The sequence below is a fragment of the Aquarana catesbeiana genome, linkage group LG07 (genome assembly GCF_042186555.1).
Source record: "Aquarana catesbeiana isolate 2022-GZ linkage group LG07, ASM4218655v1, whole genome shotgun sequence".
Lineage (NCBI taxonomy): Eukaryota > Metazoa > Chordata > Amphibia > Anura > Ranidae > Aquarana > Aquarana catesbeiana.
Window position 1 is genome coordinate 151,950,591 of NC_133330.1, and position 24,849 is coordinate 151,975,439.

Consider the following 24,849-nt stretch of genomic DNA (forward strand, 5'->3'; position numbering starts at 1 on the left):
TATCTGATATATTACATACAAAACTCAAAAACTCGCATTAATCATATCACGTCACATTAATGCAACAATATTCTTTTTTGGCATCATATTACAGAGGGGTCAGATGTCTCAAAAAAGGAACATATAATCCTTTATGCAATTATGGCATACAGGGCAGGGGTAGTGAGGCCCCCCCGGAAGGGAGCATAGCTTATTGAATCATTCAGGCCTAGTCTAGCAGCCTGAAGGGAATAGATCCACCGGGTATCAATTTGTAAGATCCTATGATCAATGTCACCCCCCCAGGGGCCGGGTGCATATGTTCTAGGGCCATAAATTTCCAACTATCAGGCCTGTATTGGTGTTTTGTGGCGAAATGCCTGGCAATTAGTGACTGCTTGGCGACTATACCCAGGGTCAGGTCATCCACATGATCCTTGATATGTCTCCAAAATTGTCTTTTGGCCTTACCAACGTAGAATGAACTGCAGACACAGGTCATCAAATAAACGATGCTTACAGTATTGCAGTTCACAAAGTGTCTCGGTTTAAATTTAATTTAAATAGTCATGATAATGCAGTGTGGCCCCATTGTAATTGCGATCTGTGTAGTCACATTTGGTACTCCCGCCTTGGGTGTACACGATGTTGTTTCTTAGTGGCACTTTCGCTTTTACGTCACTTCCGACTGTGCACTTCCGATTCGGGGCGCCACCCTAATACACCCGTTAATTATGGGTGTACACGAGCTAAGGTGAATTTGTCTATTCTTCACCTTTGGCAGCCATTCATTTGGCAGGGACGCCATTTTGCTACTCTGGACGCCAGCGTGAGGGGCAGGAGAGGCCAACCAGGAGGGCGTGGACATCTCTGGGGTCCTCCTTGGCCCCACAAGTGACAGGGGGACCCCTGTGGGGTATATATACACTGTCTTATATGACTTTTTGGGCTGCCTCTGATTCAGTCTAGGGTGGAGAGTCTTAACTGCCAGAGGCTCAGTCTAAGGTCAGTGTTTATCCGGATACTCAACTATTTTAATCTGCGGTTACTTTCTGTCACATTTTATGCACAGTTTGACCATCAGCTGGTGGGGTTTTGAGCGATACGATTTAAATTACATCTGCCTTGCATCATATCCACCTTATCCATTCTATCCACCTAGAATATTTGGATTATGGTTCTTTTATCACCCCACGGGTTACAATCTGTTCACCTACCATATTGGTAGGTTAGGCATACAGAGATTATGCTTACTTCAATTTATCCTATCATGGTTTATGGTGTTCTTATGCCTATTCTCACGTACAGTATATAGACTGCACTGTGGAACTATCTGGCTAATGACATACGTTATACCTGTAGGTTATCCTCCCATAAATATTATATATATATATATATATATATATATATATATATATATATATATATATATAATCAGCTAAAGGCTTACCTGTAGGTAAAATAAATATCTCCTAAACCTGTACAGTTTAGGAGATATTCACCTTGCATGCAGCCGCTGACGTCAGCGGTGCATGCGCTCTGAACATTGGGCGGACGCTGCAGGACAATCAGAGCTCATTGCCGGAAAAAGGACTTGCACGCACGGCAGTGACATCATCGCGGCTCCAGCCTCTCAGCACCGGAGCCACGAACCTGGAATAAACGCTGAGGGAACATAGCAGCTACCTCAGCTGTGACCGGGAGGCGATGCGGGGGCCTAGTTCTAAGGTAAGTGTTTGATAATGAGTTAATATACAATGCATACTAGCTCATTATGCCTTTACCTTACAGGTTTTTTTTTTGTTGGCATGCAACCACTTTAGGGCCCTATGTACACGGGACGCTGGGGCAAACTCCTCTGAACGAACTTGAAACCGGCGTTTAGAAACGTCCGTTTTGCCGCATTTGCATGCCGCTTTTAGCCGCATTTGCGCCTAGAAGCGTTTATTAAGATAACCTCATTAAGACCTTCCCCAAGCTCAAAAAACATTGTTATTTAACTATTTTAAGCCATTTTGACTAGAGTGAGTAGCAGCAGCAGAGAGGGCAGCTGTATACTTGTATTTGCCTCTATTTCTGTGCTTTTTTTGGCAATGGATCCCATAATGGGCATATGTGAGGAAATGCTCCTGACGTTGCTCTTGATGAGGCTAGAACGACGTAGAAAATTGCGTGCGAGGTCCAGAGTCAGAGTTCGTCGCTACTGGACCCATCCATTGATTGCGCAGCGAATGTCGGTAGGATATTTTTCCAACATGTACATACAGCTGCGTACCTACCACGACAAATTTTTACATTCCACACGCATGTCCTTTGCCACATTTTACCTTCTACTAGAAAAAGTACAACCCAGTCTATGGGTCAAACTCCAATTAAAATTTGGATACAGCAATGCTAGTGGTGTATTGCATTGCATCAAGGGCTATATATGGTCTATGAATCAATCGCAAGTAATTAAAACATTTTAAACTATTAATGTTTTTTCATCATTTTCCACCATATTTTTGACTTTTCAGGTCAAAAATATAGGGTACCTTTAGAAGCGTTTTAGTTTATAAGAGTTTTTAAACGCCTATACAGCGTTTAGCCGCGTTTGGCATCTGAAACGTTGAAATCTGCAGCGTCTGAACCCATTATTTTTTGCTTTCAAAGAAACGCTGTTAAACATAACTGCCTACAAACTACAATAAACGAGACTGTGTACATGGTCACATAGGATAACATTGAATGAGCTCAGGGGCAGTTGAAAAAAACGTCCAACTGCCTCTGAACGTACGTTTAGCAGCGTCCCGTGTACATGGGGCCTAAGACCTGAATCTGCTTATTATGCAATGTGATGTTTTTGTTACGATTGTTTTTTCCACAATCAAAATTTATTGGAAGTTTATAACAGACGACAATATGACATCATAACAATTGTCAAATATAGGTTGAGAATATATGTCAGTTTACATTGATTTAAAATACAAAAAAAAAAAAAAAAAAAAAAAAAAAAAAAAGATATATACTTAAAATAATGAATTAGGGGAGCATAATGTATCTGATTCTATGTAAAAAAATACATAAGGAAAAGGTGGTGAAGAAGGCATTGTTTTTTATAAACAAAAAAAGAATAAAAGTAATAACTAGAAAATGCATTTCCAGGGGAAAATGCGTGGGAATGCTGAATAGCTGAATTGCAAAAACGGCCCCCATCATATTGCCATCAAAACTGCCCCATTAGAATTGCCCCATCAAAACTGCCCCATCATATTGCCACCATCAAAACTGCCTCATCATATTGCCACCATCAAAACTGCCCTATCATATTCCTCTATTATAAATCAGTACATGGTGTGTCTGTCCCCTCCCCCGGGCTCTGTAGTCAGAGCTGATATGCTCCAGCCACCTCCCCCCTGTGTATAGCAGAAGCTTTGGTAACCATGGCAACAAAAGCAACCCAGTACACTCTGTTTAAGAGATAAAATTTCCTGAAATGACCACTAAACAAACAGCTTTTTCACAAAAACTGTAAAAGATATTAAACCGAAAAGATATAGCCAGATAGCTGAATATTTTGTGAACATTTTAAAGTTTGTTTGGCATCTGTAGATGAAAGTATTAAGGAGCTGAAACTTTTGGGAGCAGAAGAAGATTTTAAGAATTTGAAGCATGCTCCCATTGACTTCAATGTTAAAAAAAAAAGTGTTAAAAAGCTTAATATTTTAAAAAGTATAAATAGAAAAAAAGTTGAAAAAGTCCCATCATCAGCTGAAAGAGACGAACATTTTAAAAGTTGAAAGGTTTTAATAGCTGAAAGTATGCAGAAGTTACGCAGAGCCAAAAACGTACGGAATAAAATTAAATAAATAATAATAAACTAGAAAATGCATTTCCTGGGGAAAATGTGTGAGAATGCTGAATAGCTGAATTGCTAAAACTGCCCCTATCATTTTGCCCCATCAGAATTGCCCCATCAGAATTGCCCCATCAGAATTGCCCCATCAAAACTGCCCCATCAAAACTGCCCCATCAGAATTGCCCCATCAGAATTGCCCCATCAGAATTGCCCCATCAGAATTGCCCCATCAGAACTGCCCCATCAGAACTGCCCCATCAGAACTGCCCCATCAGAACTGCCCCATCAGAACTGCCCCATCATATTGCCACCTTTAAAACTGCCCCCATTATATTGCCATCAAAACTGCCCCATTAGAATTGCCCCATCAAAAATGTCCCCATCAAAACTGCCCCATCATATTTGCCACCATCAAAACTACCCCATCAGAATTGCCCCATCAAAACTGCCCCATCATATTGCCACCATCAAAACTGCCCCATCATATTGCCACCATCAAAACTGCCCCATCAGAATTGCCCCATCATATTCCTCTATTATAAATCAGTACATGGTGTGTCTGTCCCCTCCCCCGGGCTCTGTAATCAGAGCTGAGATGCTCCAGCCACCTCCCCCCTGTGTATAACAGAAGCTTTGGTAACCATGGCAACAAAAGCAACACAGTACACTCTGATTAATGGCTAAAACTTCCTGAAATGACCTCTAAACAAAAAGCTTTTTCACAAAAACTGTAAAAGATATCAAACTGAAAAGATATAGCCAGATAGCTGAATATTTTGTGAACATTTTAAAGTTTGTTTGGCGTCTGTAGGTGAAAGTATGAAGGAGCTGAAACTTTTGGGAGCGGAAGAAGATTTTAAGGATCTGAAGCATGCTCCCATTGACTTCAATGGTAAAAAAAAGTGATAAAAAGCTTAATATTTTAAAAAGTATAAATGGTAGAAAAAAAAGTTGAAAAAGTCCCATCATCAGCTGAAAGAGACGAACATTTTAATAGTCAAATGGTTTTAATAGCTGAAAGTATGCAGAAGTCACGCAGAGCCAAAAAACGTACGGAATAAAATCAATATAATTAAAAATAAATAAAATCGAATAACAATAGTGGGACTGCTAAAGCAGTCCCACTAATAACTAGATAATGCATTTCCTGGGGAAAATGCGTGGGAATGCTGAATAACTGAATTGCTAAAACGGCCCCCAGCAAAACTGCCCCCATCATATTGCCATCAAAACTGCCCCATCAGAATTGCCCCATAAAAATTGTCCCCATCAAAACTGCCCCATCATATTGCCCCCATCAAAACTGCCTCATCAGAATTGCCCTATCAAAACTGCCCCATCAGAATTGCCCTATCAAAACTGCCCCATCATATTGCCACCATCAAAACTGCCCCATCAGAATTGTCCCATCAAAATTGCCCCATCATATTGCCACCATCAAATCTGCCCCATCATAATTGCCCCATCATATTCCTCTATTATAAATCAGTACATAGTGTGTCTGTCCCCTCCCCCGGGCTCTGTAATCAGAGCTGAGATGCACCAGCCACCGCCCCCCCTGTGTATAACAGAAGCTTTGGTAACCATGGCAACAAAAGCAACACAGTACACTCTGTTTAATGGCTAACAATTCCTGTAATGACCACTAAACAAAAAGCTTTTTCACAAAAACTGTAAAAGATATCAAACTGAAAAGATATAGCCAGATAGCTGAATATTTTTTGAACATTTTAAAGTTTGTTTGGTGTCTGTAGGTGAAAGTATGAAGGAGCTGAAACTTTTGGGAGCGGAGGAAGATTTTAAGGATCTGAAGCATGCTCCCATTGACTTCAATGTTAAAAAAAGTGATAAAAAGCTTAATATTTTAAAAAGTATAAATGGTAGAAAAAAAGTTGAAAAAGTCCCATCATCAGCTGAAAGAGACGAACATTTTAATAGTTGAATGGTTTTAATAGCTAAAAGTATGCAGAAGTTACGCAGAGCCAAAAAAAGTACGGAATAATAATTAAAGAAATACAAATAAACAAAAATCGAACAATAGTGGGACTGCTAAAGCAGTCCCACTAATTAAAATTAAAAATAAACTAGAAAATGCATTTCCTGGGAAAAATGCATGGGAATGCTGAATAGCTAAAATGGCACCCAGCAAAACTGCCCCATCAACATTGCCCCATCAAAACTGCCCCATCATATTGCCCCATCAAAACTGCCCCATCAGAATTGCCCATCAAAACTGCCCCATCAGAATTGCCCATCAAAACTGCCCCATCAGATTTGCCCATCAAAACTGCCCCATCAGAATTGCCCATCAAAACTGCCCCATCAGAATTGCCCATCAAAACTGCCCCATCAGAATTGCCCATCAAAACTGCCTCATCAGAATTGCCCATCAAAACTGCCTCATCAGAATTGCCCATCAAAACTGCCTCATCAGAATTGCCCATCAAAACTGCCTCATCAGAATTGCCCATCAAAACTGCCTCATCATATTGCCACCATCAAAACTGCCTCATCATATTGCCACCATCAAAACTGCCCCCTCATATTGCCACCATCAAAACTGCCCCCTCATATTGCCCCCATCAAAAATGTCCCCATCAAAAATGTCCCCATCAAAAATGTCCCCATCAAAAATGTCCCCATCAAAAATGTCCCCATCAAAAATGTCCCCATCAAAAATGTCCCCATCAAAAATGTCCCCATCAAAAATGTCCCCATCAAAAATGTCCCCATCAAAAATGTCCCCATCAAAAATATCCCCATCAAAAATATCCCCATCAAAAATATCCCCATCAAAACTGCCCCATCAAAACTGCCCCATCAAAACTGCCCCATCATATTTGCCACCATCAAAACTACCCCATCAGAATTGCCCCATCAAAACTGCCCCATCATATTGCCACCATCAAAACTGCCCATTCATATTGCCACCTTTAAAACTGCTCCATTAAAATTGTCCCCATCAAAACTGCCCCATCATATTGCCACCATCAAAACTGCCCCATCAGAATTGACCCATCAAAACTGCCCCATCATATTGCCACCATCAAAACTGCCCCATCATATTGCCACCATTAAAACTGCCCCATCAGAATTGCCCCATCAAAACTGCCCCATCATATTGCCACCATCAAAACTGCCCCATCAGAATTGCCCCATCATATTCCTCTATTATAAATCAGTACATGGTGGGTCTGTCCCCTCCCCCGGGCTCTGTAATCAGAGCTGACATGCTCCAGCCACCTCCCCCCGTGTATAACAGAAGCTTTGGTAACCATGGCAACAAAACCAGCACAGTACACTGTTTAATGGCTAAAATTTCCTGAAATGACCACTAAACAGCTTTTTCACAAAAACTGTAAAAGATATCAAACTGAAAAGATATAGCCAGATAGCTGAATATTTTGTGAACATTTTAAAGTTTGTTTGGCGTCTGTAGGTGAAAGTATGAAGGAGCTGAAACTTTTGGGAGCGAAAGATTTTAAGGATCTGAAGCATGCTCCCATTGACTTCAATGTTAAAAAAAAGTGTTAAAAAGCTTAATATTTTAAAAAGTATAAATGGTAGAAAAAAAGTTGAAAAAGTCCCATCATCAGCTGAAAGAGACGAACATTTTAATAGTTTTAATAGCTGAAAGTATGCAGAAGTTACGCAGAGCCAAAAAACGTATGGAATAATAAATAGAGCTAGAAAATGCATTTCCTGGGGAAAATGCGTGGGAATGCTGAATAGCTGAATTGCTAAAACGGCCCCCAGCAAAACTGCCCCCATCATATTGCCATCAAAACTGCCCCATCAGAATTGCCCCATAAAAATTGTCCCCATCAAAACTTCCCCATCAGAATTACCCCATCATATTGCCACCATCAAAACTACCCCCATCAAACCTGCCCCATCATATTGCCACCTTTAAAACTGCTCCATTAAAATTGCCATCAAAACTGCCCCATCATATTGCAACCATCAAAACTGCCCCATCATATTGCCACCATCAAAACTACCCCCATCAAACCTGCCCCATCATATTGCCACCTTTAAAACTGCTCCATTAAAATTGCCATCAAAACTGCCCCATCATATTGCAACCATCAAAACTGCCCCATCATATTGCCACCATCAAAACTGCCCCATAAGAATTGCCCCTTCAAAACTGCCCCATCATATTGCCACCATCAGAATTGCCCCATCAAAACTGCCCCATCATATTGCCACCATCAAAACTGCCCCATCAGAATTGTCCCATCAAAACTGCCCCATCATATTGCCCCCATCAAAACTGCCCCATCATAAATGCCCCATCAAAACTGCCCCATCATATTCCTCTATTATGAATCAGTACATGGTGGGTCTGTCCCCTCCCCCGGGCTCTGTAATTAGAGCTGAGATGCTCCAGCCACCTCCCCCCCTGTGTATAATAGAAGCTTTGGTAACCATGGCAACAAAAGCAACACAGTACACTCTGATTAATGGCTAAAATTAACTGAAATGACCTCAAAAGAAGCTTTTTCACAAAAACTAGTAAGAGGGGATGTGAGGGTGGAAACTTGACGGCAATTGCTGCTAGTGCCTCTTCACGTATGCACCCCCATTATTTGATGAATGGGACTATTGCGGTACTAGATAATAATATTACAGTTACACAGTTCTAAAAAAATATATATAAAATTTTAATAATTGAAAATATCAGATTACAAAAAAGATAATTACATACAATCATAAAAACAAATACCACACTGAATACAGCGAGTGGAGCCCGCAAAGTTTTTACGGGGGATGTGTGTGGAGTTTTTTATCTCGACCGGTTTCGCGGCTGCAACCGCTTCTTCAGGAGAAACACATCTATAAAGTAATTTAGAATAACTTAGCTGAATACATACATAAACAATGCAGCAAACATAATTAGTCACGAATCACAATACATACAGGGTAAAATTGAGGACAAGCTCACCTGCTCAGGCGGAAACAGTGGGACAGCGGAACCCAACACAATTCCCCCCGCGGCGGACACGGGGGATCTGTAAACGGACTCTAGTTTGGTAAAGAATAATAATGAAATTGTAATAATTGGAAAAATAACGGCGTGGTGAAGGGGGCAGAGGAAAAAGAAAATTGAATCGGGATGGTGGCGAAAGAAGTGAGGGGGGGGAAAGGAGGGTGGGGGAAAGAAAGAAGGGAGTGAAAAGGAAGGGGAGAAAGGGAGGAGGAGAGGGGGGGAAGAGGGGGAAAGGAAAGCACAGGGAGAGGGACTGGGGGGGGGGAGGGGGAAGGGAAAAGGAAAGGGGGGAAGGGGGGTAGGAAAGGGGAGGAAGGACAAGATGGACATGGGCAAGGAACAGGGAGGGAAAGGGGGGGAGGGGAGGGGAAAGGGGGGGAGGGGAGGGGAAAGGGGGATAGGAAGAGGGAAGGACAGAAGGGAATATGGGGTGTGGGGAAAAAGGAGAGGTGGCAAGAAAAGGGAAGGCGGGGGGAGGGGAGGGGGGGGGGGGAAGAGGGGGGGGAAAGGAAGGACAGGGAAGGGAGGGGGAGGAGAAGGGGAAGGAAGGGGGGAAGGGGGAAAGAGAATATGATGAGAAACACCACCAGGGGACACCAGGCTTACAGAGTACTGTGTGAAAGTAGACTTAGGATAATGAAAATAAATTTTTATTTATTTTCATTATTCCCCCCCCCCCCCTCCTATTACCGCAATAGTCCCATTCATCAAATAATGGGGGTGCATACGTGAAGAGGCACTAGCAGCAATTGCCGTCACGTTTCCACCCTCACATCCTCTCTTACTATACAACCCAGGGATGATGGTACTTATACTAGCTTTTTACTGATCTGTAACTGAGGCCCTACGATCCTTTCTGATATACACAGGGTGGATAATACACACATCTCCTTGTCTTTATATCTCTTGGTGGACAGCAACTCCAATTGATGCCCCCTTTGTGCCTTTATATAACTTTTGCTTTTCCCTGTGCGTTTTTTATCATTGTTGTTTCCTGTCACCTTAACATAGACTGGGTCCTCCTGTCTTAGACGAATATCAATATGAACGTCCTAGGCACCGATTGGGTAGGCTTTATGTCGAACCTTAAAACTGCATGTCTAAATGATCATAAAATTGAAGACGACATCCAAACTTTCTTTGCTAAAATGTTTAAAACTACTTAAACGTAAGTCGCACTTACATTGGCATATCGAATATTTCAAAATATATGTCAGTGAGAATATCTGCCCCCTCGGTTTGAGAGGTCAGATATTCCCCACCATAAAAGATCCATCAGTGGACTTTAAGAAAACATGGGAGAAGATCCTAACCAATTGTAGTCTTGACCTTATAAGACTGCTTATCACCCAATACACCCATGATATGACTACCCTTGACAGCGACATCGAACGCCTCAACTCCGATTATTCTCACTTGGTAGACAATATTGTATTCAAAACCAAGTGGAAAGAGCTCAAAGAGCGCTTGGAAAGTATGAATAAAGAGATCATTGTCAAGAAACAAATCAAATTTGGGAGGGATAAGTCAGCCTTTACAGAGGGCCTAGCCTACCGCTGGTCCGGCAGGAACCAGAGCAGACGGGGTCCCTCCCGGGCTAACACCACTACAAACTATTACGAATATCGAATCGGATTCCTCTTTATCCTCAATCTTGTCCTCTCAGAGCACCAGCCGTCCTAATACGCTACCCACATCTAATTCTTCACGTAAGAGACTTCGTTTTGGGGGTAACGCCCCACCAACGAATTCTAAGAAGGATAAAAAAGGCCCTAAAGGCTCTAGATCTTCACGTGCACCTCCTACACAAACCCCTAATGATACCACTGCCCCCTTAGAAGGGGCAGTGGGACACTCTACACTACATGGCACTATTCCAAAAGTTTTAAGTTCAGCTTTGATGACAAATAAATACACCAAAATTAATGAAGACGCCATTTTTTTTTAGATCTGAAGAAGCAACAGAGCAATCTAGACACATATGTCCTCAAACCCTCACAGCCCCAGCAGAACACTCTTCACGTGACACCAACCTCAATGTCATAAATCTCACTCCCTATATACTAACTGATGAGGAAACCTCGTTATTGCAACTGGGGCTAGGCTTTTGCCCCCTTGATGCGCTCAAAGTCACCGAGACCATCAAGGACCTATATCTGTTTGTACGCAATCTCACATTTAGATATACAGTATGTATGACTCTGACCGTGCTAATCTCAGTCTGGAGCGTGAGCTCACGGAGCGCACCAGAGACTTCACTATGCAGGAGTTCAGGGCACTCCGTGACCTCATGCTCCTTTTTGATGAGGGGGATACGGGGGATTCCGATCGGTTCTTTGACACCGGATCCCCTGCTGATGCCCCTCAGAGAGCACCCTCTGTGGGGACTTCCTCTATACCCAATTCCTCAGGTCGGCCTGCTGTCTTCAATCAAGTTTCATGTCCTAAGCCCTTTCGTCTACGGTCTCGCAGGTTCCCTGATCTCAACACTTGCCCGGAGATCTGGGCCTTCCTTCAAGCTACCATCAGAGACCTCAAAAAACAACAATGGCCTGGCTTTCCCTCCAACCTTAATTCTAGGCAAACTCGAGCACTTCAATCTTTGCAGGGATGCGCAGATGTCGTCATAAAACAGTCGGATAAGGGCGGGAACCTCATCCTCATGACACACCATCAATATCAATCCATGTGTCTAGCCATTCTCAATAATAAGAACTGGTATTTACCCATCACCCAATCCCATGTATCGTCCTTTGCACAGGAACTCCAGGTTCTTTGTACTGAGGCCTATTTTACAGGCCTCATTGACAAAGATACCCTTGAGTTCATGGTCCCCAAATTTCCCCGTGTCCCCACTTTCTATTCCTTACCCAAGACTCACAAGAATGTAAAAACCCCCCCAGGAAGACCTATAGTTTCGGGGATAGGTTCTTTAACTGATAACGCCAGTAAGTTAGTGGATGCATTTTTGATGCCGCACGTCCGCAGCCTCCCGTCTTATATTAGAGACACCACTGATCTTTTGCAACGTCTTGAGGGAATCCAGCTCCCTCCTGACACCCTGCTCATGGCTGTTGATATTAAGGCACTTTACTCCAGTATCCCCCACGAGCAGGGCGTACGGACGGCTGGTTCCTTCTTGTTTGAACAGGATACCACCACGTGGCCCCTAAACCATTTTGTGCTTGCATTATTACATTTTATACTAACCAAAAACTATTTTACTTTTAACAATCAATTGTTTTTGCAAACACAGAGAGTTGCGATTGGTACGTCCTGTGCCCCAGCCTACGCAAACCTATATTTAGGTGGCTGGGAGAGGCACATCTATTCGGATGAGAGATTTTCCGAATTTCTGGACGATATTCTTCAGTGGTACCGTTTTATTGACGATCTACTATTGGTATGGACTGGACCTAGGGACAAACTATTGCTGTTCCTTCGTGAGTTGGACATCAATGACTTAAATCTTAAATTCACTTTCAAGATTGATACAGACCAGATCTCCTTTTTAGATCTAAGGATTATCAAACAACAAGATGGTACCCTGGGCACGGACCTTTACCGTAAACCCACGGCTGGTAACACCCTTTTGTTTGCCACCAGTGCCCACCCTGGCCCATTGGTGCGCAGCATACCATATGCCCAATACCTGCATTTATGCAGAAACTGTACACTTGACAGTGACTTTAGACTCCAGGCCAAGGCGCTACGTGAAGGTTTGCTTTTACGTGGTTACTCCCCTACTATTCTCAGAAAAGCATACAATCAAGCTTTGTCACGGTCCCGTAATTCCCTACTATTCAATCGTAAAAAGCCTCCTTCCTCCAACGATTCCGTGAGATTTATTACCACCTATTCGGCACATCATGATTTGCTCCGCAACATCTTAACCAAGAATTGGCATTTTTTGGCTGAGCACCACACTCTAGCCAAATATCTATGGTCCACCCCGGAATTAGTGTTCCGCAGGGCCCGTTCCTTGCGGGTCCAACTAACCTCTAGCCATTACACCTATATCAAACCTCCTAGGACAGGACCTAACGGTACGTTCAGGTGTGGGGATTGTCCCCGTTGCCCCTGGGTCCGAGAGGGCAGGCGCTTTATCCTACCTAATGGGGAGCCCCTGGTCCCACGGACCTTTGCTAATTGTGGTACAAAAGGAGTGATTTATTTGATGACATGCTCATGTAAAGCCTTCTACGTGGGAAAAACTATCCGAGAATTTAGACAAAGAATTGGCGACCATCTCTACTACTCGGAGAATGGGAAATTGACCACGATTGGTCGACACATTGGCCTATACCATAAATTCGACAGTTCAATCGTCCAATTCTTTGTCCTCGAGGTAGTTCAACCCAATCCCAGGGGTGGCGATTGGGACCGCTCGGTCCTCCAAAGGGAGTCCCTTTGGATTGAGCGGCTCAATGCCACTGTTCCCCCTGGCCTCAATGAGACAGTATCCTATAAACCCTTCTTGTGACAACCTTGGGTCCTTTATATTCCTAGTTTTCCATCTTCCCTTCTCCCCCCCATTCTCTTCTCCCCCCCCTTCCCTTCTTCCCGTGTCCCTTTTCCTCCCTTTCCCCCTCCCCCCTTCTCTCCCCTTCTTCCTGTGTCCCTTTTCCTCCCTCCCCCCTTCCCTTCTTCCCGTGTCCCTTTTCCTCCGCCCCCCTTCCCTTCTTCCCGTGTCCCTTTTCCTCCCTCCCCCCCTTCCCTTCTTCCCGTGTCCCTTATCCTCCCCCCTCCCCCTCTTCCCGTGTCCCTTTTCCTCCCTCCCCCCCCCCTTCCCTTCTTCCCGTGTCCCTTTTCCTCCCCCCCCCCCCCTTTTCTCCCCTCCTTTCTTTTGGACGATGGCAGTTGTTACAGTGTGTTCTCCTTTAAGCTCTATATGGTTCTATCATCTTATTCGTCTCAGTCTTGATGGACTTACTAACCCTGCTGGGATTGGTGACAGTCCCTAGGTGACAGCATTTGACATTCCTATTTAGTTTATATATGCTTTGGATTGTTTATTTGTAATCTTTTTTTTTACTGAACCTTGTTACTGTTTGCTGTAAGAGGACACGCTCTCCCCCCTCCCTCTGAGCGGTGGTGGTGCTCTGCGGGAGTCCGGTCTTCTCTCCCCGCGGCGGACATGTGTTTGCCCTGGCAGTCTGTAATTAGGCTGCTTGTGACCGTATGTCGGGGAACCCAATGCCCGTTGACATCGGCGCGCACTTGCGCAGTAGCACGCGTTCGTGCACCTGCGCAGTGTGGGCAAACAGACCCGGTTATGTCAGAGGCTGCCCACGTCGGCGTGCTCTGACGTCCGGGTTGGGGAGCCCATATAGCGGCCATTTGTGGACAGCTGTGTGAGCTGACGGACGCTTACACTGAGCTGCCGAATGGATCATTCACCCTAAGGTCAGTCCTCTTTGCCTCTTAACCCACAGTTTATCCATGTTTCCTCACTCTGTTTCCTTTACAGTGTCGGTCTGCGCCTATACTAGGCGCAGAGGCATATTTGTACTGATCTAGGTTTACTTTCTTCTATTGCTCTGTGTCCCTGCAACACATACAGTGCTGTTTCACCCCATACCTTCATCCCTTCAATTCCTTTTCACCCATACATATGCTCACTGTTCTATATCTGGTTCCCCTCTTTGCCTATGTATGCTTAACAGTCCCCTCTTTTTCTCTGACCTGGAGGGCTATGATCCATTTATTATTGGTCATCTTGCCTGACGATTATTTATATACATTTTTTACCTCTAGTTGAATTGGCATCTCTGTACAATGACCAGCAGCATTACAACTCTGAAACCTTGAAATTTAATCATCCAACATCCTTTCATGTTCTCCAATTATGCTGCTCATCTATATCACCATATAACATTCATAGCTCATGTGTATTAGGGTGGTCCACTCAATACCCGGTGAGTGCCAGTCTCTGTGTGTATTTTTCATTATCCCAAGTCTACTTTCACACAGTACTCTGTAAGCCTGGTGTCCCCTGGTTGTGTTTATCGTCATATTCTCTTTCCCCCCCTCCCCCTTTCCTTCCCCTTCTCTTCCCTGTCCTTCCCCCCCTCCCCCTTCTTTTTTTCTCCCCCCCCCTCCTTCCCCTTTCTTGCCACCCCCTCCTTTTTTCCCCACACCCCAATATTCCCTTCTGTCCTTCCCTCTTCCTATCCCCCCCCCCCTTTACCTCCCTGTTCCTTGCCCATGTCCATATTGTCCTTCCTCTCCCCCCCCCTCTAGTCCGTCTCCCTGTGCTTTCCTTTCCCCCTCTCCCCCCCTCTCTCCTCCTCCCTTTCTCCCCTTCCTTTTCTCTCTTCTTCCTTTCCCCTCCCCCCCCTTTCTCCCCTTCCTTTTCTCTCTTCTTCCTTTCCCCTCCCCCCCCCTCACTTCTTACGCCACCATCCCGATTCAATTTTCTTTTTCCTCTGCCCCCTTGACAACGCCGTTATTTTTCCAATTATTACAATTTCATTATTATTACTATTCTTTACCAAACTAGAGTCCGTTTACAGATCCCCCGTGTCCGCCGCAGGGGGAATTGTGTTGGGTTCCGCTGTCCCACTGTTGCCGCCTGAGCGGGTGAGCTTGTCCTCAATTTTACCCTGTACGTATTGTGATTCGTGACTATACTTGTGACTAATTATGTTTGCTGCATTGTTTATGTATGTAATCATATATGTATGTATTCAGCTAAGTTATTCTAAATTACTTTATAGATGTGTTTCTCCTGAAGAAGCGGTTGCAGCCGCGAAACCGGTCGAGATAAAAAAACTCCACACACATCCCCCGTAAAAACTTTGCGGGCTCCACTCGCTTTATTCAGTGTGGTATTTGTTTTTATGATTGTATGCAATTATCTTTTTTGTAATCTATTTTCAGTTATTAAAATTTATATATATTTTTTTTAGAACTGTGTAACTGTAATATTATCTAGTACCCGCAATAGTCCCATTCATCAAATAATGGGGGGTGCATACGTGAAGAGGCACTAGCAGCAATTGACGTCACGTTTCCACCCTCACATCCCCTCTTACTATACAACCCAGGGATGATGGTACTTATACTAGCTTTTTACTGATCTGTAACTGAGGCCCTACGATCCTTTCTGATTTTCACAAAAACTATAAAAGATATCAAACTGAAAAGATATAGCCAGATAGCTGAACATTTTGTGAACATTTTAAAAAGTTTGTTTGGCGTCTGTAGGTGAAAGTATGAAGGAGCTGAAACTTTTGGGAGCGGAAGAAGATTTTAAGGATCTGAAGCATGATCCCATTGACTTCAATGTTAAAAAAAAGTGATAAAAAGCTTAATATTTTAAAAAGTATAAATGGTAGAAACAAAGTTGAAAAGGTCCCATCATCAGCTGAAAGAGACGAACATTTTAATAGTTGAATGGTTTTAATAGCTGAAAGTATGCAGAAGTTACGCAGAGCCAAAAAACATACGGAATAAAATTAAAATAAAAAAAAATAAATAAAATCGAATAACAATAGTGGGACTGCTAAAGCAGTCCTACTAATAAAATCGAACAACAATAGTGGGACTGCTAAAGAAGTCCCACTCACTAGAAGATGCATCTCCTGGGGAAAATGCGTGGGAATGCTGAATTGCTAAAACGGCCCCCATCAAAACTGCCCCATCATACTGCCATCAAAGCTGCCCCATCAGAATTGCCCCATCAAAACTGCCCCTATCATTTTGCCACCATCAGAATTGCCCCATCATATTGCCACCATCAAAACTGCCCCATCATATTGCCACCATCAAAACTGCCCCATCATATTGCCACCATCAAAACTGCCCCATCAGAATTGCCATCAAAACTGCCCCCATCATATTGCCATCAAAATTGGCCCCATCAAAATTGGCCCCATCATATTTGCCACCATCAAAACTACCCCATCAGAAGTGCCCCATCAAAACTGCCCCATCATATTGCCACCATCAAAACTGCCCCATCATATTGCCACCATCAAAACTGCCCCATCATATTGCCACCTTTAAAACTGCTCCATTAAAATTGTCCCCATCAAAACTGCCCCATCATATTGCCACCATGAAAACTGCCCCATCAAAACTGCTCCATCATAATGCCACCATCAAAACTGCCCCATCAAAACTGACCCATCATATTGCCACCATCAAAACTGCCCCATCAGAATTGCCCCATCAAAACTGCCCCATCACATTCCTCTATTATAAATCAGTACATGGTGTGTCTGTCCCCTCCCCCGGGCTCTGTAATCAGAGCTGAGATGCTCCAGCCACCTCCCCCCTTGTGTATAACAGAAGCTTTGGTAACCATGGCAACAAAAGCAACACAGTACACTCTGTTTAAGCGATAAAATTTCCTGAAATGACCTCTAAACAAACAGCTTTTTCACAAAAACTGTAAAAGATATCAAACTGAAAAGATATAGCCAGATAGCTGAATATTTTGTGAACATTTTAAAGTTTGTTTGGCGTCTGTAGGTGAAAGTATGAAGGAGCTGAAACTTTTGGGAGCGGAAGAAGATTTTAAGGATCTGAAGCATGCTCTCATTGACTTCAATGTAAAAAAAAAGTGTTAAAAAGCTTAGTATTTTAAAAAGTATAAATAGTAGAAAAAAAAAGTAGAAAAAGTCCCATCAGCTGAAAGAGATGAACATTTTAATAGTTGAATGGTTTTAATAGCTAAAAGTATGCAGAAGTTACGCAGAGCCAAAAAACGTACAGAATAATAAATAAGATTAATAAAAATAAAGTCAAATAACAATAGTGGGACTGCTAAAGCAGTCCTACTAATGGATAAAATCGAATAACAATAGTGGGACTGCTAAAGCATTCCTACTAATGAATAAAAACGAATAACAATTGTGGGACTGCTGAAGCATTCCCACTAAATAAAAAAAGGAACAATAATAGTGGGACTACTGAAGCATTCCCACTAATAAATAAAAAAAACGAATAACAATAGTGGGACTGCTGAAGCATTCCCACTAATTAAAAAAAGGAACAACAATAGTGGGACTGCTGAAGCATTTGCACTAATTAACTAAACAATGGTAATAACAAAATGATCTGGTATTGTAGATTAAGGAGTTTAATGTACTAGGGACTTAAGATTACATCTTTAATGAAGGAATATGTATGAGAATTATGTATTAGCATCTATAAGTTAGACAGGATTGTTTGATCATTATATTTCTCACTCTTTTTTGTAGACTTGTTTTTAGGATTGTGAAAAGGCTTTCTCAATAAGTAAATCCTTGTAGGTCCTGAAGAAGCGGTATATCCACGAAACACATAGAGGGATAGCGATTGCTTGTTGTTGTGATGTATTTAAGTTATATGGCATATTGCTGATGACACTGCTGATCAGGATATGTTTTTTTTAGGGTATAAGGGTATATTTAGGGAGAGGAGTTAAAACTGGTGGACAGGCAGGATTTTTAATGCAGAAGAGACATGATTTGTCTCTTCTGTATTAAAGCTACTTACCTGCTGGTCCACCCTTGTACAGTGAGCCGCGCACCTCACAGTACAAATTCAGCAATGCCGAATCTGACTGAACTCCTGCACATGTATGGGAGTGATGTAATTTCCGAGACCCAGAAGCCGGCCGCCCGAAGAGATCAGCGGCTGGACGGGGCACTCAAGAACACTGCATTACTGGAGCTGAGGTGAGTTTTGTTTGACTTTAAGCACACAGATTAAAATTTCCTAGAAGAAGTTCTCACCCTCCCTTAAGGTTTTAGTTTTGTAACTTTAGGCACAACTTTGGGCACAAATGTGACATCATTCTATTTGCTAGTCTTTAATAACATCCCATACCATCCCTTCCTTGTCCCCTGTCTAAAATAGAATGTAATACATTTTGTCAGAACAGACACTTTAAAGCACAAAGCTTGCACATGCAGAGTTAAAGTGGTACTAAAGTCTCGGTTTTTTTAGTTAAAAATAACAAACATGTTATATTTACCCACTCCATGCAGTGGTTTTGCACAGAGCAGCCCAGATCCTCTTCTTGGGTCCCTTTTCGGTGCTCCTGGCCCCTCCCTCCTGTTGAGGGCCCCCACAGCAAGCAGCTTGCTATGGGGGCACCCGAGCCAAGCCACAGCTCCGTGTATCCATACAGACATGGAGCCGTGGCCTGGTCCCCTTTTGTCTCCTCATTGGCTGACTGACTTTGATGGACAGCAGTGGAAACCAATGGCGCCGCACTGCTGTCTCAGCCAATGAGGAGGGGAGTCCTGGGCAGCCGAGACACTCCTGCAAAAATCGCTGGATCTAGATTGGGCTCAGTTAAGCATTAGTAAGGCTGAGGGGGGCTGCTGCACACAGGTTTTTTTTTTTAACTTAATGCATAGAATACATAAGATAAAAAACCTTCTCCCTTTACAACAACTTTAATTTATATTTTCAGTGTTTCAACCATAAATTTCCACAATAGGGCACATTCTCAAGATTTTTGGTACAAAAACACTATAGTTAGGACTTCATAATTTCTAGACAGATCTTAAATATCAAGACATTTAGTGTATAGAGATTCTTACCTTGAAAAGGCCTTTTAGCATGATATCAATAATCTTGTACTGTTGGTTGACATCATTTAGTTCAATCAGGTTATTGAGGGCATTGATCTGATCCTTTCTCTTTACCTCAAAAAGCTTCTTATCTGCAATCTGTCAAGGACTTAACTGTAAACTAAAAATTTGTTTGTGAAAACATAAAAAAAAAAAAAAAAGGGAAGGAGCAGAATTAGAAAAGAAGGGCCACAGTCAATATTTATCAGCAGAAAAAAAAACAAACAAAAACACAAAATTTTATTATTTTTTTTTTTAATAGTTTCAAAAAGAGTGGGCTCAGGCAGAAATGTTTTTATTGTGCCCTCATAGCTTAGCACTGACTTGTGTGTCAGGGGGAGAAGACGTGAGCAGAGTCTCTGCAAGACACAGCCATAAAATCACTTATTGGTAGAGTTGGGAAGAGTGAAAAACTCTGTCAGCGATTTATTCTTGCCTGTGTTCCCATTGATTTTTCTTTTCCTCTTGACATATCACAGGGACAGGGAAGGTTACTCAGTCATGTGTTTTTTTATCAACCTATAGTCGTTATAATAAGAAAAACATATCGCACAAATTTGCGTGTTCACTGGAGGGGCATTTCAAGTCCTACCATTTACTCTTTTCTGCTATATACTGTTAACAAGGATGTAAAAAATCTAATTTCTTCATCAATTTAGGCCAATATATATTCTGATATATGTTTGGTAAAAAAAAATCCCAATAAGATATATTGATTGGTTTGCACAAAAGTCATAGCATCTACAAACTATGGGATATTTTTTTATTTTTTTTTTTACTAGTAATGGTGGCGATCAGCAACTTATAGCGAGACTGCGATATTGTGGCACACAAATTGGACATCTGACAATTTTTGGGGACCAGTGACACTAATACAGTGTCAAAGTTTTTCTATAATAATGTCACTGTACTAATGACACTGTGGCTGGGAAGGGGTTAACATCAGGGGCGATCATATGGTTAACTGTGTGCCTAGGTTGTGCTTATGCACTGTGGGGGAAGTGCCTTGACTAGGGGAAGGTAAAGATCTGTGTTCCTGCTTAGCAGAAACACAGGATCAATGCCCTCCATTTTGACAGAACGACAATCTGCCTTGTTTATATTGTCGTTCTGCCTGTGTAATCGGCAGGTGCTGACAGACACCAAGTCCACAAGTCTACTTGCCGCTGGGCTCCGCTGTGTTTTATCACAGCAGGAGCAGGGTGCCGGCAGCGCACGCATGCCCCAGGACCAGAAGTGTATATCTACGGTGGGCAGTCTGCAAGTGGTTAAATAATAAACATGTCATGCTTACCTGCGCTTTTTAAAATCATAACAAAAACTACCCAAAATGACCCTGATCAAAAGTTTACATACCCCAGTTCTTAATACCGTGTATTGCCCCCTTTAACATCAATGACAGCTTGAAGTCTTTTGTGGTATTTGTGGATGAGGCTCTTCATCTTCTCAGATGGTAAAGGCAGCCCATTCCTTTTGGCAAGAACTTCCAGTTCCTGTAAATTCTTAGGCTGTCTTGCATAAACTGCACGTTTGGGATCTCCCCAGAGTGGCTCAATGATATTGCGGTCAGGAGACTGAGATGGCCACTCCAGAACCTTCACTTTATTCTGCTGTAGCCAATGACTGGTCGACTTGGCCTTGTGTTTTGGATCATTGTCATGTAGGAATGTCCAAGTAAGTCCCATGCGCAGCTTCCTGGCTGATGAATGCAAATGTTCCTCCAGTAGTTTTTGATAACATACTGCATTTATCTTGCCATCAATTTTGACCAAATTTCCTGTGTCTTTGTAGCTCACGCATCACCAAAAACATCAGCGATCCACCTCGGTGTTTCACAGTAGGAATGGTGTACCTTTCATCATAGGCCTTGTTGACTCCTCTCCAATTGTAGCGTTTATGGTTGTGGCCAAAAAGCTCAATTTTGGTCTCATCACTCTAAATGACTTTGTGCCAGAAGGTTTGAGGCTTGTCTCTGTGCTGTCTGGCGTATTGTAAGTGGCATAATTTGTGGCATTTGCGTAATAATGGCTTTCCTCTGGCGACTCGACCATGCAGCCCATCTTTCTTCAAGTGCCTCCTTATTGTGCATCTTGAAACAGCTACACTACATGTCTTCAGAGAGTCCTGTATTTCACCTGAAGATATTTGTGGGTTTTTCTTTGCATACCGAACAATTTTCCTGACAGTTGTGGCTGAAATTTTAGTTGGTCTATCTGACCGTGGTTTGGTTTCAGCAGAACCCCTCAGTTTCCACTTCTTAGAGTCTCAATTCCTTGGATATCTTTATATATCCCTTTCCTGTTTAATACAGTTCAACTACCTTTCGCCGCAGATCCTTTGACAACTCTTTTGCTTTACCCATGACTCAGAATCCAGAAACGTCAGTGCAGCACTGGATGAAAGATGCAAGGGTCTGTCAGGAGTCCAGAAACTTATTGACCTTTTATACACACACACACACACACACTAATCACAAGCAAATAGATCACAGGTGAGGATGGTTACCTTTAATAGCCATATGTGTCAACTTGTGTGCATGTTATCAGGCCAAAATCACCAGGGTATGTAAACTTTTGATCAGGGTCATTTGATTAGTTACTCTTTTTAAATCGTAATGACAACAGAAAACACAGTTGATTGAGAATAAATGGCTTCAGCCAAACACTAAACATAAGTGAAAGAAATGTAATGGGCAAGAAATAATAAATTCTGCCAGGGTATGTAAACTTATGAGCACAACTGTATATACACACACACACACTAAATATATATACATATACACACACACACACACATACACACACATATATATATACACATTTTGCATGCATGTCTTTCCCTAGAAATTGTTCCAAAGATATAAACACAGCTGCTACGATCAGTTTATTCCCTATATGTCAAATAATTAGAGCAAATAAGGGTTTCAAATAAAAGCAGCTAGCCCTCTATGTCAAGAAGATGCTGCATTGATTTACTAATAAAAAAAATTTAAAACCGTAAATGGATACAGATGTCAAAAGCTGTGTCTTTCTTCTGCTTGTTCGTGTCTGAGCATTCCCCCAAGGTCAGCAATACAAACAAGAGAAAACTTAATATTTGGAGAGGTTCCATCACAGGGATCTGAAAAACACAAAATGTGTGCATTAAATAACTTTGTTTCCCAGAGAGCAACCCCCCACCCCCTCCTTTACCAATTGCCCACACTCCCCACCACATTAGTTGTGAAAAGTACACACCTCACATGAGAGGTTTCATTGCTTCAGGAGGCAAACCCGCATAGTGTGCAGCCTTTGTTCTTTCTCCTCTTTCTAGTTTTCTAGGTGCAGCACTATGCATGTGCAAGTTGACTGCATAGACAATAGGTTGACTTATGATTTTATTAAGACAATATACTGATTTATGGATAGCCCAATATTGCCAGTGCAGTCCTAACCTAAAAACTATAAGGTCTTTTTTTGCGGCTTAGAAATTTAAAGGATAAGTTAACGTTCATAACAAATAGATAAATAACTGAAAAGCACATCTTTTTCCAGGCAAAAAAATACAGTGGAACCTTGGTTTACGAGTAACGCGGTTAACAAGCGTTTTGAGAGACAAGCAACTGTTCTTTTTTAAATTCTGACTCGGTTTACAAGTGTTGTCTGGCAAAACGAGCAGAATTCAAGCTAATGGGCGGTGCAGTACCGCATTTGGCCAGAGGTGCTGGGGAGACGGGGACACTCAGAATGGTTCGGAGCCATTCGGAAATACTCGGAAACACGCGGAAATACTCAGTTCGAGTGTTTCCGAGCTGTCCCTGAGTATTTCCGAGGCTCTCTGGCGCCCCCCACCTCTGACCACATGCAGTATTGCATGTAATAGAAGTCAATGCAGAATGAATTATCTTCATTTCCATTGACTTCTATGGGGAAACTCGCTTTGATATGCGAGTGCTTTGGATTACAAGCATTCTCTTGGAAAGGATTTTGCTCGTAATCCAAGGTTCCACTGTAGGCATTAATTATTTTTTTTACTAGAAGCCTGCAAAGCATTGTGTTCGTTATCAGCAGATCGCAGGTGCAATGCAGGACTCCTGCAGATTGTCTGTGTAAGCTGTCTGCTCGTACCTCGTGGGCAGGCAGTTATACAATGACAGGTAGAAACAATCACCTAATTTGGCAGTCAGATTGCTCCTCAGCGTTCGCAAAGTAAAACCACCTGTCTATTTAGTCCTACAGCCCCACTCAGACTTGCAAATGGGGCTGTTCGTGATTACAAGTCTTTTCTCCAGAAAATCCTTTACAAAGTGAAATCTATGTTCCTTTAGTAAATCCACCCCAATGTGCAGTTCGCACAAACACAGTTAATTTGAAAAATTGCTCCCAAGGGCCTATAGGCAGCTAGAAAAAAATTGGACTGAATAGAATATATGAAAAAAAAAACAAAATGAATTAAAAACTGCATGAGCTCTGGTATGCATGGTATCCAAAACATAAGATGTCAATATTGCAAATAGCAAAAAAGAGTTTAACACTAAATGCTATTGCTCACAGAAGAGCCCCAACATTTTGATCGTATATTGTTCTGATCTTCCACAGGGGGATGAGGACATCGAATATCACAAAACATATCAAGGATATGGCATTCTAAAATGAAGAAGAAGTTTACATATTTGGACACATCGTCCAATTGATTTAGCCATTGCTTGATCAAAAAGTTTTCATACCTGCAAATTGAAATGAACTGATATATTCTATTCAGTCCAATTTTTTTTCTAATCGTCTATGGGCCCTTGGGAGCAATTTTTCAAATTAATCATATTTTGGGCTAGCAGCACTCTCTCCACCCAGGTGGGTGGGTTTCACTTGATTACACACACAGTGACAAAAAAAAAAAAAATGAAAAAAGTGGAAAAATTTTGAGCAACAGAGTAAAAAGAATTCAATATTTTCCATAAGTACATAATTAAGTGATCAACATAAACACCTGTCTACCAGGGCAATTGCACAGTTTAAATCTGCATTTTTTGCTAGAAATTACTTTAAACCTCCCAAACAATTATATATTTTCTGAAAAAAAAGGTCCTGTAGAATAAAATGGTAACAGTCTGCAATTTACTTTTTATGATCTACTTTTTTACTTGAAGAGGCAGCACAGTGGTGTAGTGGTTAGCACTCTCACCTAGCAGCAATAGGGTCGCTGGTTCAAATCCCGAACATGACACCATCTGCCTGGAGTTTGCATGTTCTCCCTGTGCCAGCGTGGGTTTCCTCTGGGTACTTCGGTTTCCTCCCACATTCCAAAGACATGCTGGTAGGTTAATTAGATCTTGTCGAAAATTGGCCAAATATGTGTATGTTGTATGTGTTTGTAAGCGTGTTGGGACCCCACGGGGTAAAGGACCGCGCTACACTGCAGATGGAAACCAGCGGCAAAAAGCGCCCCGAGGCGATTCAGTTTGCATAGGTAGCGATATACAAGTCACTCAT

At 42.3% G+C, this 24,849-nt stretch overlaps 1 protein-coding gene across 1 annotated transcript in view; it reads right to left on the minus strand.

The window, feature by feature from the left end:
- The window catches only part of CCDC134 (coiled-coil domain containing 134), a 225,997-nt gene that overhangs the window by 129,610 nt on the left and 71,538 nt on the right, over positions 1-24,849 (minus strand). Inside the window, exons 2-3 of the mRNA XM_073592725.1 lie at positions 22,390-22,501; positions 19,352-19,473 (exon numbers count right to left, since the gene is read on the minus strand). Coding sequence (XP_073448826.1) covers positions 19,352-19,473; positions 22,390-22,492 — 225 coding nt within the window. The 5' untranslated portion in view covers positions 22,493-22,501. The remainder of the gene's footprint in view (positions 1-19,351; positions 19,474-22,389; positions 22,502-24,849) is intronic.